General features: G+C 41.0%; 1 protein-coding gene across 5 annotated transcripts in view; it reads right to left on the bottom strand.

The window, feature by feature from the left end:
• The window catches only part of nap1l1 (nucleosome assembly protein 1-like 1), a 19,695-nt gene extending 11,986 nt beyond the window's left edge, over positions 1 to 7,709 (bottom strand). For 2 of the 5 annotated variants that reach the window (XM_017431584.3, XM_017431586.3), the window contains exons 1-4: positions 7,582 to 7,709; positions 3,127 to 3,165; positions 2,484 to 2,572; positions 1,681 to 1,783 (exon numbers count right to left, since the gene is read on the bottom strand). In XM_017431584.3, coding sequence (XP_017287073.1) covers positions 1,681 to 1,783; positions 2,484 to 2,572; positions 3,127 to 3,143 — 209 coding nt within the window. In that variant the 5' untranslated portion in view covers positions 3,144 to 3,165; positions 7,582 to 7,709. Of the gene's footprint in view, positions 1 to 1,680; positions 1,784 to 2,483; positions 2,576 to 3,126; positions 3,166 to 7,581 lie in introns of all 5 variants that reach the window. The other 3 variants (XM_017431587.3, XM_017431583.3, XM_017431585.3) reach the window with 2 other exon arrangements.
• Positions 7,710 to 12,927: the final 5,218 nt, after the last annotated feature.

Here is a 12,927-nt window from a genome sequence, read left to right as displayed (position 1 = left end):
AAAAAAAAAAAAAAAAAAAAAAAAAAAAAAAAAAAAAAAAAATCGCAACTTTTAGGAAAATTCCCCGTGAAATCAGGCATTTTAGCCGCAACAATCACAAAAAATGCCCACGAAATCCTGGAGGGACTGACTTTTTACAAGAAACTCTAATTTAAGCTTTAATATGTTTGAAGCCTGTTCAGAGTCGAGTTTCTCTGCAGTGGGAACGAACTGCCAGAAACGGTCAGATAAAAAATAAAGAAGTGCGTTTGGTCTGAAGCGCAGGGATGTCACTGGTGAGTTCGTTGGTGACGGCCAAACACTTCATCAAAGAGCCACTTGCTGGTGGTTGAGCTAAAAAGAGAAGCTGTGGGTGGCACAGCCCTGCAGTCGAGGTTTGTTTTTAACAGCATCTCAGAGCCTTTTATAAGAAACAACTCTCTGCTTAAAGATGTCTATAACAATTCTCAGTTTATTGAAGACTTTACAAACAATCGAGCAGTCTGCTGGAGGCTGGTCACATGGGGGCTGTTCAGATTGGTCCCTGACGATCAGATTGAACTCAAAAAGCAGTAAATATGGATCTGAAAACATTTTCACTCAGACCACCTTTGGAGGTGGAGGAACTGGTGATGTCCTGTTTGTTGCTCACTGACAGCCCTCTGGGTGACGTTTAACTAAAAAATAAAAAGACAGCGCTGGCTGTGGTTTGGACTTCACCAGAAAGAGTTTGAACAAACGCAGCTGGAACTGACTGGTTGTTCATGTGGAGGGATCTTAGTATTCCTGATTTTTGAAAGTTTATTGTTGAAGTCAGCTCACCATCAAAATTACTTAGGACTGTCTGAAAAGCTACAAATTGCCTCTCCATGAAAACTCAGGTGGCTCAGAGACCCGTGGAGATGTTTAGTGACAGTAATATGTAAAACAACAGCTGTCCTAATTGGTCCCAGATTATAAGGAAAAAACACCAACTGGACTAAAGGATCAGAGAATAAAACTCAAACATTAAGAAGGTGGCTAAGCTAACTGCTTGACCTTGGTTCCTGCGCCGACATTTATTTGACCTGCAGTTTTCATGCTTTAACATCAGTTATTTTATCAAGCTCCTGGTTACTTTAAACCCAAGCAGCAGGGGTTCCTTTCCAATCTGGCCTTTAAAGGCACTTCTGCTGAGTCACTGTTTGAGAACGGTTTGGATTGTATCCGACTGTAAAGGACTGACTGGTGAGAAGACTTGTTATCTTCCCCATTTCTTGTTTTAGCTCTGACTCTCCTTGTGTCTGAATGACTGAATGCATTTTATCTTTTGTTCTGCAGCTGGACCGACTAAAACCAACTTCTGGAGCAGGACTGTGTGAGAGAACGGTTCTGAAGTTTGACTTCTTTTACTCCAACGAGGGAACAAGGGCCAGGCGACCAAGGCCAGTGAGTTATGGTTCACCACAACAATAAGTAATTCTGACATTATTACAGTTACTTCATAATACAGCAATATACATTATCACAGTTTCAATTTTTGCTCACATTGCTCAGTGATGTGCAGAATCTTGACCAACCCACTAACATCCCCGTCCTTTATGAATGAACTTACAAAGTACTACCTTAAAGTTTCTTCATGCACAAATGCAGCCTTACTAAGCTAAAGGTTTCAACCTTTTTAATGCTGGCAGCAAACAGCCAAACGGAGTCATTTCTTACCTCTCCATGTACCCTGATGGTGAGCCGTTCAGCCCATCGAGCCGCTCCTGTAAGGCAGCCAGGATCTGTGGATTCTGCATCATCTGCACAGTGAGCTGACGAGCTGAGGACAAACAGGCCAACGTTTAATATGAAGAAAAGGCACCCAGTAGCTCCAATTATTGGATATACCAGACAAATTATTACCAAACATTATCCCCAAACAACATAAATATGTGTTCAAGTACAACCAAATATCTGCCTCTACCAATATTTCTCATTTAGTTCTGTATTAAAGTCAAGAAAAACAAAAAGCAAAGTGGATCAGCACATCTCTAAATCCAGTGGCTGCACCTCCTGAAGCGCCGACAAACTGCTGCCAGCAACAAGATTAAAAGAAGTCAAATGAGTATCCATCACCGTGCTCACATAATTCAAGCTGCTGGCTGTTTTCACACCATTTTACTCTAGTGGATAAATCAACAAGCCTCAGCTGCAACAAGGACAGCTGCCATTTTTGAGATGATAAAACATGTCGCCACAATATTGATGATGCTTTTGAAACAGTCATTTGAGCAAAACCTGTTCCTCAGAATACTAAAACCTTGTTGCTCTACAGAAGTGACAGCGTAACACCGTCTCCATCACTGAAAGGTTCCTGATGTACTGTTTTCAACAAGCAAACTCCTGCTGCTGACTAGAATAAAACCGAGGGTTTACTATCCATTTTCATCATATTTGACAGTAAAACAAGTTCTGTATCATATTCACACTTGCATCCAGGTTAGAAACCATTTCCAATTGTATTGACAATGTCAGCTAACCTTTGCTGTTTTCGTCCTCTCCTGTCTCCTCCTCTTCTACGTCCTCCACATCCTCCATGTCTGCAGGGTCCATCTCAGTCTGGTCTTTGCTGCTTGAGGAGACGAGGCGGTGGGGGAGGGGTGGAGGGAGAAACACACACTTTAGACAGTAGGAAGGCAGAAAATTATCAACAAACTAGACTTTACTCCACTAGCAGGTTCAGAACACTGCTGTGAAATGTGATTTTTAATCCCTTGTTTTCAGCCATGAAGCCTGCTGCTTGCTTCCAGTAGCATGCAGGAGAGTTCAACTGTTAACACGAAGCAGAGTCTGTTATCCTCTTTTCTGTCTGCAGCACAAGGTCAAAAATCAATGGTCAACAGCAGAAAAGTGTGTACAGGAGACAAATGTCCTCCCTGTGTTGAAACATTCACTGAGACAGTCTGTAATCTCTGCTTGTCATGAGGTTTCTTTAGCATGTGTAGTGTGAGAAAAACCTGACAATGCAGCTTGATCTGAAAGGACACACCCCGAACAGCTGCACTTTCCTCTCGAGGTTTACTGAACTTCTTTATCTAACCGTGCTAAAAATCAGCACAGTCACGGCCGCCGTGCTCGACTGTCAGAAACCCAAACCCAGAGGGCAGACGGGGCGATACTTACTTGTCAATATCTGCCATCTTAGCTGGGTCTCAGATGATGCTGGAGGGAAAACACAGAACATTATATCAGAAGTGATCCAAAAAAACCCAAAAACGTACAGTTGAATCCAACTAAGTCAATTACTGACGCCTAAAATCAGTCATGTGCAATACGTCCAAGCGTCATTTATCTGTATGAGTTTAATAATTCAGCTGATATCGTTTCATCCATCATAGGAATCAAACGCAGACAGAAAGCTGTTATCTGCGTGAAGCACAGTGTGCAGGATACAACTGATGCAGCCACAAGTAATCCTACTCCTCCATGATACTGCTGCGTGTGCATGACTTCCATTTCAGAACAACTAAAAAACCCTCAGCAGGAGTTACACGGCATCTACAGTCTGAAACCACGAAAGCTCAAAGATTTTCTTTCATTTTAGAGAAACTCAGACTGATTCAGTCCAACCATGCGCTGCATCTTAGACTACAGATCATCAAAAAAGGAAAATAAACACAGTTTCTATTTCAGAATGCCAATTTTAGTCTTTTACATATTTATTTATTTCTGGACAAAGAGCAGCTGAATTTGGATAAACTAGGCCACATGCTTATTTGAAACGTCCTCTTGGTCCAGACAGGATCAATCCAGGATGTGACTCACCAAAATCCATCTCTTCTAGAGTTGTTTTCTCCTGAGGCAAAATGATCACTTAAACCAAACGAAGGCACAACAGGACTTTAAAGCAACAATCATGTCAAAAAAAAAATCAGTGGGTAAATGGGTTCCAGCTCGAATAAAGATAACATGATTTAACAAACCACCTGGCCTGTGGAATAAAGTGTTTTTTCGGCCTATATTGCAGCCTCCATCACTGGTGGGGCTAAAAATAACACCTCCGTCTGCAACAATCACTACACAGGATTTAAAATGTTTAGTCTTTGCCTTTCTCTCCCCTTCCAATCACCGCTCCTCATCAGACATCACAAAAAGCACATTTTCTGTCATGTAAATACAAAGAGACAGATCCCAATGACTTTTCACTGAAAATATTTGGACTTTCCCCCCCCTAGAAGTGAGGAAAAAGTCAACAATTCACCAGTCGTGCATCGTTTTGTTTGAGAAGCCAAAACACTGGTAGGAAGTTGGGATCTACGATGTTTTCTCATTTCAAGTCTTGTTAAAACTGGGAAATATCTACCTAAATTCTGTAAAGTGGTCACATCATGCTCTGTGATAAGCTGCACAAACTAAATCTGCCATATTTCCCAAAATAAAAAAAACCTTGTTTGGCATCTTTATCCCAATTATGCGAGCTGCTTTTATGGCTCAAGGGAATTTTAACTTTTCAGCTCCTCTCCTGTATATTGCAAGTGTGTGTATTAAATAAATAAAAAGAGCAGGATATGTGAAACCTGGCAATCCTTCTGTATGTGGGGAGGTTTCTGCATCTCCTTCCAACTGCTGAATGTATTTATAAAGCCGTCCTGAAGTATCCGAGCGCTCCAGAACGACTCGTATGTGGGACGTTACGACTGCTTTCATAAGGCCTTTCTGTGCATCTAATGCATGTAACCCCACCCCCCGCCCCACATACACACCTGGATCGCCATAACATGTCAGCAAAATAGTTATAGGGTAGGCTGCCATTTCCCTTAAGATCCTTTTCTCACGATTTTCTCGGTTCAGGAACATAAATAATGGTCTTATTTTGGCCTGGGCCCACTCCGATGAATTGTATATTAGTTGTGCAGAAAATGGCAGCTTAAAGACAGAGCAGTTTGTGAAACTGCCTCCATATTGTTGCCATCACTGCACAGAGGTCTACAGCTGACGACCACACGCCTGGCTCAGAGCAAAGCCAGAAGAAACTTTATCAGGAGGACAACCAATGAAGGAAGCAGTTTGTATTAATCAGTGAGCCATTTTATAGAATCACATCGACATTTAGTTTGTCAGTATCAAGGTCTCTGTCACGGGTCAATCAGGATTAAACCATTAAAGTGAACCCAGCAAGTTAAGCTTAAATAAACACCGGCTTATTTTGGTGATTTTTTTCTGTATTTATTAATACTCAGATTAGGTAGTCATAAAAAGTAAATTCATGTTAAAAACAGTTTCCAAACCCTTTTAAGTGTTCCTCATTAATAATGATTATATCAAACTGATTCACGCCTTCATATTTATCTGAAAGAATCTCAAATTCACTGAATTTGAGACGGTATATCGCCTTTTTAAATCTGACATCACCAGTTTAATTTAGACAAACCCTTTAAGACTAGAGGTTGACCAACGTGGTCGATGCGGATCCTTAGAAACCAGGGCAGCCGATGGGTCGATATACAACACCATTTTCAATATAGTCAATACATTTAAACTCAAACGTATATGTAACAACGGTTAGAACGTGTACACTTAAAAATAGAACAGCATTTGACTCAAAAACAATTGTTGACTACAGCTGGTTGTAGCAGCTGCTGCATCTTCACCATTCTAATCAATTCAATGCTTGAAGCAAACAACCCTGATGGGGCCTGGAGTGAGGTAATAACAGAGCTGAAACAGTCAACATCTTTGTGGCTCAAGTGACGATATATGGTCTGTGCGACTAAACATCAATCAGATTTATTACCAAGGGAAGATCAATGATGACACACAGCGACTTTGTGTTTTGTTTTAAAGAGAATTGCTAAGCTGAGATAATTCGTCATGTTTTAAAAACGACACGAGAGAGGCGTCCATCACACGTTAGCACAGCTGAGCTCTGCTCCGCGCCTCTTTTGGTTCCACGATGCTCGCTCCACTTCTGAAAGCTCACCTTTAGGCTGGGCATGGCGGCCAGAGGCAGCGTAGAGACAGACAGGTGATAGCTGCCATTTTGTTGAACTGTATTATTAAAAGAGACTAAACCTTTCCTGTGGGCTGGTTTTGGTAAAATAAATACCACTTTTGATCATTTTTCCTATGCGTTGGCTCTTTATGAGTCATGTAGTTCTTACCTTGCTGCTGTATGTTCAAATACTCATTATTCTAACAGCTTATGTAACAGTCTGCGGGGAGATGGTGGGACTGAAAGCCCCGCACCGCCAGCGCACAGACTCTGGTTCCAAAAATACAACATGGCAGCTCCCATAAACCGAGTGCTGCTGGCTTCGACTCCCAACAACGAGAAAAGGCGAGGACACTGTCGATCAATTTGGGTTGATCCCAAAAGGTCATTAGTTTTAAATTTTACTTTGAGAGTTTCATTTCGCAGGCCATGAGATATTTTAATAACAGACAACCCTGCCCACCTTGCAGCTGGTAGCTGTAGATTTATCACCACATCATCTGAGGTCGTTTCACAAAAAACTAAGACAAACTTGTGAATCTGGACTCATAAATGCTTTATTTGCCCTATAATAATAATAATAGAGAATTTATCTACATATAGAATAAATGTTCCAGAGGAAAAATATATATATATTGAAACATTTAATACTGCACAATGTGAATCATCACATTTGTGCAATTAGGATCTTATTTTGTCAGTCAAATGCTTAACAGGCCATTTAACACCTTTTAGTCTATAATGAATAAACGATACAACTTTCTAACACCATGACACAAAAACAGCAGGAAAGCTAAAAACTTCTTTTGTTCAGGAATCCTTTTCTGCTCTGATCCGTGACCACGTGTTGCATTAGTGACGGACAACCCGCCCCTCCGGCTACCCAACTCCCTTCTCTTCCTCAAACCGGATCCAGGGTCCAATTCACGCCACACGAACCCGGTTCGGCCTAATTAAACCGCTCACGGCCCAAGTGACCAGTGGCTTCCTCCCCACACAGGCCGACCCCCGGCTGGTCACCAGGGGGAGGGGGGACTTTAGCCGGCCTGCCCGCCGCTACTTGAGCTAGCTTGTGTGCTAGCTTGATGCGCACTCGTTAGACTCTGCCCTTAACGACATAATGTGGCCCAGGTCCAAACTGGTGCCATCTCTCCAGCACCACGTTTAAACCAGCTTCTGCTTATGTAACGCGACTGGGATACGGCTCACCTAGAGTCCCTCACAGTTCCCCCTCCGCGAGTACCATCCTCCCAAAAAAGGGAACATAAAAAATAATAAGGTCAAGCCCCAAAAAAATACACAATACCAAACACGTGTCAACAAATGTCGCAAAACGTCGTCAGTTACAGGAATTAGGGGTTTGTCTTGCCATTTAGCAGAAGCGTTATTTGGCCGAGCAGTTAGTGGAAAACCGCTGTTTTATTTTTCAAAGCGCGTGTAACGTTAACGCACATCATGGAGGAGCGAGTCTCAATGGCTGCTGCCGCTGTCTCGTTTCGACTAGCATTAGCAAGAGCGCAGCCGTCCTCCCTCCGCCGCCGTTTTGCTCACGCTGCGCAATTTAAAGGAAAACTTTTTGGGGAGGGGGGGCCCAGCAGAAGTTCGGGGCGTCGGCGTCCGAGGCGTCCGCAGGCGGCGACCCTTACCTTCGCTCTGCTGCCGGAGGCTGGAGCGAACAAACGGCGCTGCGCAGTAAGAAAGAAAGACACTCCGCTCTGATGGCGGTAAAAGGGAGAGAGATCCCGCCGCCTGCGCTCATATACATTCGACGTCATCACGTAAACGGGCGGTCACCGAGGCAACGCAGCTCGTGGGCGGGGCAGAGCAAGATGATTCATCATCAATATTATCATCATCGTCGTGTTTATTATGATGACACTTCTCATCATTTGTTAATCAATAAATCAAATTTGTTTTTATTGTCACCCGTCTTCCTAATTACATTCTTAAAAATTACCCTTCTTTAAAAAATATTCAATATTCTTGTCAAAAACTGTAACTTTATGAATTTTACAATTTGACGATAGTTGTTTTCATCTTATCTTTAGCTTTTAACTAGCCTTTTGATACTCTAAACACGATTTTTGTTTCTTTTAAATAGAGTTTCACTATTTTTAGCTTTTAGTTAGCAATTGATTTCTTTTATTTTATCTAGTCTTTTCTACTTTTAGTAATTAGCTATCCTTTAGCTACATTAGCTTTTTAGTCAAATGTAAGCTACTTTTAGCTAGCCTTTGCTACTTTGAGCATTTAGCTAGCCTTTTAGGACATTTAGGTTTAAGCTAGCCTTTGGCTACTTTTAGCTACAGTTTTGCTGATTTTAGCTAATGTTCTACTTGTTTTAACTTTAACAATTTAATTAATTGACTGCATGTTCACAGAATGCAATTTCTTATTTTTTTTACTCAAGTAAAGCACTTCCATAATGACACAACTACTTAAATTTTAGTGTTGCCAGTTGCAAGAACACATCTTACCATGTCTGCTTATTATTGTTAGATTAGTGTTATATTATAATTATTAACCTTTGTTAGCATTTTGACAAACTTAGATTAAGACTGAGGTGAGTAAATCCTAAATATATGTGTTACAATGAGAATTGCAGTGCCAGAGTCCCTATTGCACCAATTCACAAGTTATTCAGAACGAAAATCTTAGTTCAGTCCTAAACAGATTCATATTTTAATCCAGTTACTTCATTTCTATTACCTGGCAGTACAATTGCATGTAGTATATTGACGAAATGCCATTTTTAAATGTTATCCAAGGAAGCCAGAATCTTCACTTCATAGCGACCCTCCATCTCGAGCAAGAACTCTGGTGTCAGTGGAAAGAAACCAGGATTTCTCAGGCAGTCTGTCTCGACCAGCTGAGGTTCAGAGGGCAGGATTCTGGATCCTAAACCTGACACTTTGTCTGGGAAAGGCACTTTAAAAAAAATAAATGTAAAAGACTGAAATTTGTCAAAATACGCAATGACTAGTTAGAAAGCTTTCTGAGAGAATTTCCTTTGGACAGATGAGACAAAACTGGAGCTTTTTGGCATCAAGTCCCCTCAGCTCTGTGTTCACAGACCCAAAGATGAAACAAAGAAAAGAAGACTGTAGCTACAGAGAAACATGGAGGAGGCTCGGTTCTGTTCTGGTCCTGAATCTGTTCAGGGTCCAATGAAATCTCAAGACTATCAAAGCTTTCTGGAGCTAAATGTGTCAGAAAGGTTGGTGTCAGTCACAGATCACGGGTCCAACAGGATAATGACCCAAAACACCAAGAACGGCTCAGAACCAAACATTGGACCGTTCTGAAGTGACCCTCTGAGCCCTGATCTAAATCCTGCTGAACATCTGTGGAAGGAGCTGAAACATCTGGAGAACCTGAGACAGCTGGAGCAGTTTGTTATACCTGAGGACAGGTGGAGACGTCTCAGACAGAGGGACACTGGACTGCAGTGATCGACTCTAAAGGTTCTGCAACCAACAACATCTTCTTCTTTATGTATTATTTTTCTGCACTGAGCCCATTGACTGCTTGTATGGAAAGAAACTCAGAGCACAGACTCGTCTTCTCTTAAAAGCCACACTGATTTATTAAACAAAAATCAAATCAAATACAGAAGGTCAAGAAATAACTCTAACATATCCAAATCCTTACACCGAAAATAAATTAAATAGCAGAAGTCACTGTTCCCCACTGGCAAACACAATAAAAACACCATTAATGTCCTGACATTTTACTTCCCAACCTCTGATAATTATAGATATTAATAAATAATCTTTAATCTAGCTGGAGCTCACAGCTTGCCCTTCTTGCTTTGTTAATAATCATTTTGCAAGAGGAAAACAGCAAGTTCACACTTATTGGCTTCTAAGTTTCAAATAACAAAGTTTCTCGAATAAACAAACTCCTCCGGCCTGACTTTGCATTCAGAAAAGCAGCCTCAGCTGTCAGCAGGATATCCGATGAGTCTCAAACTGAACCGGACCTGAGAGCACGAACCCACGGCAGTTCACTTAGGTCACACTGCGGGGCAGATCTCAGTGATCTGAGGAGATAAAATTAAGATAAAAGCTGAATTAAAGGCCGGAGTTGTAGCTAGTTTGATTAAAACTTGGAAAACTGATGTGCAATCTCATGTGATGTCAATAACTCTCAGCTACCACAACATCAAAATTTAGCTCAATAGCTGTAAATCTGACTGTGTTAAACCATTTTTGTTTTTTCTAAGGATGATTAGCTTTAATTGGACTGACTCCAAAAGTTAATTAGTTGTAGATATATATCCAATGTTTCAGTTCTTAGAGTTCTATTAAAATCCATCCAGTGGTTCAAAAGACAATTTAATAAAAAAACAAACAGGATTAATTTTTTTTATTTTGTATTTTTAGGAGACTAACCATTGTTCTCCCCTCTTGTCTCCAGAACACTGTATTTCAAAATAAAACCCCTTCCATACTTGTTTCTGCTGAGCTCTTTCAGTGTAAATTGTGCCCAGTGAAGCTGTAAGCTCTCCACGATGACACGACCTTCTGCAGTGGTTTGCTTACAGAGGACCAACTGAAAAGTCAACCTACTGTCATTATGCCTCTGAGCTGGAGGATGGGAGATGTCTGACATACATTTCATGTGTAGTGCTCCATATTTGTTATGGTTCTATGGTGCTAGCTTCTTTTGTGAGAGCTCCTGTTGTTCTGGACAACTCAACAGGTGATTTATGAATGGAGGGCTTGGCTTTACATTAGGACTTTTCTTGAAATGGTGCCGTGTTTCCGTAAATATTTCTGTAGAAACAACAAAAGAGTCGTAAGACCTGTGGAGTCTGAAATGGAGCTCTTTGCCACATGCCTTGAATGGTTTCCATTTGTAAATAGTTTTCCTCCATTTGAAATGATGGACTCCACGTTGTTTGGAAATGGTTTGCTGCTGATGTCTTCCCTTCTTGACACTGTGCTGACACACACTGCAGCCAAAGGTCCAGTTTGATTCAATGCCCTGAACTAATGCTAATGCTACTTACCTACATGTTTAAAATCAATGACTTATGTTTATCAATGGTAAGTGCCCATTTTATGCATAATTAGCTGACAAAGCTTGCAGTTAAATATATTTGCAAACACAACGTGTCTTTTGTGCATTAATAACGCATATGGTTGGTGAAATTTTAATTGTCAACGTGAGTGCAATTCCATAGACTATCTGGTGTGCTTTTCCCTTTTCTCTGCCACTGTCTGCTAACAAAGAGAGCTATTTATATCTTAAAACTTGAGAGCTCTTGTGAGCTGCCATTAACAGGGTGACAGCAGATAGAGACACCCTAACACGAATCAGCTCAGGGAGAGCTGGGACATTTTACTGGATGTTTTAAAACCCAAATAAGACCAACAGTGCTGCTTAACCAAGTCCATTCAGCAAATTCAAACTTGCTTCACAATTACCTCTAAACACATATTTTCTTCTGCCTCGCAGACCTTTTCTTTCACTAATAGCATGAAACCCATAATATTTAAATGCCCAGACAGTTTTCTGTTTAGCACTTTTTTTTACATGGAGAGACAAGGGGCTATACTTAGAGACACATTCGTTGGTAGCAATAAGTAATACAGCCTGATACTAACCTGGTAGTTACCAGGTATGTATACGGTAACTATTGGGAAGGTTTCTGATACTTACAGGGTATCTACAGAGATCAGACGGTATTATTAAGTGACTTACTGCACTTACAGGGTACATACTTGGTCTTTACCTGGTACTTACAGGTTACCGATGAGGATTGGGGTGTATTATGAAGTGACTTGTTAAACTGTACTTACAGGGTACCCACCCAGTACCTATGGGGTGCATACCTTATACTTACTGACTATGTACCTTGTATGCAACCCAATTCAGATTTTCTTGCCCCTATCCAACTCATATTTGATGTTTTAATTCCCCACCCAGGTCTTTTCCGTATCTAGTACTGAATCAGATACTTATCTACATATCTTGGGACCTATGGGGTGCATACCTGGTACTTAGTGGGTACATGGTACGCAACAGGTACTGTAAATACTTGATACTTAGAGTACTTACTGGAATGGGGCTGTAGTATGAAGTGACTTGTTACAGGGTACATACTGGGTAAGTACCATGTAAGTTTTCTGTAAGTACCATTGACATGTAATGAAATACTGGACATAATATGAGATCCTGGAAGCTGATGCCGGAGCGGGCACAACATCCAATTACCAACAAGAAGAAAAGGCAGGGACATTTGGACTAGTACTTCGTTACATATCGATTGTACGTACCTGGTAAGTATCATGTATTTTTATATATATGGTGTCCATACACCAGGCGTTAACATCTCCTAATGAATTGGATGATCAGTGAAAGTAAAATCTGATCAATTCTAAATGTTTTGTTTATTTGTACTCCAAACGAAATATATATATACTTTTTCTTTTTGCCTAAAGTCAGCTTGTCATGTGCGCTTTGACTCCACCGGCCCTTTGGCCCCTTTAGATGACTCAGCAGCGCTTCAATCCACTGAAAAGCGGTGACCCAGAACAAAGAAGCGACACTACCATCAGGCAAAACGTGAACAATGCACCGAGCACCTCTAACATGGCAGCCCAGGGTGTTTACTTTCCCCTCCATTTTCCCTGCAAACACCACAGGAAGCTGGATTTTAATCAAACTGAATGAATTTAACCATTTGATGAACATCTACAACTGATTAACTTTAGAGGCAACCCAACTCAACATGGCCACAGCTAACAGACCTTAGAAAACACAAAAATGACTATAACTTGGTTCCTGAGGTAGAATTTAATGTGGTTGTAGCTGAGAGTGATACACGATGCATGCTCTGATTGCATGAGATCTCCCATAATATTACTTTCAAGGCTTGACCCAAACAGCTACAACATTTCTCAGCATAGGATGATCTTAGAGTAAAAGTCTGGCATGAAAAGCAGAGGGTGATAGGCATTCCTTCGAGGAATGATAAGACTTTA

Source organism: Kryptolebias marmoratus, linkage group LG1 (genome assembly GCF_001649575.2).
Source record: "Kryptolebias marmoratus isolate JLee-2015 linkage group LG1, ASM164957v2, whole genome shotgun sequence".
Taxonomy (NCBI): Eukaryota; Metazoa; Chordata; class Actinopteri; order Cyprinodontiformes; family Rivulidae; genus Kryptolebias; species Kryptolebias marmoratus.
Note: the sequence above shows the minus strand (reverse complement) of the source record. Positions and strands in the feature narration are given on the sequence as shown.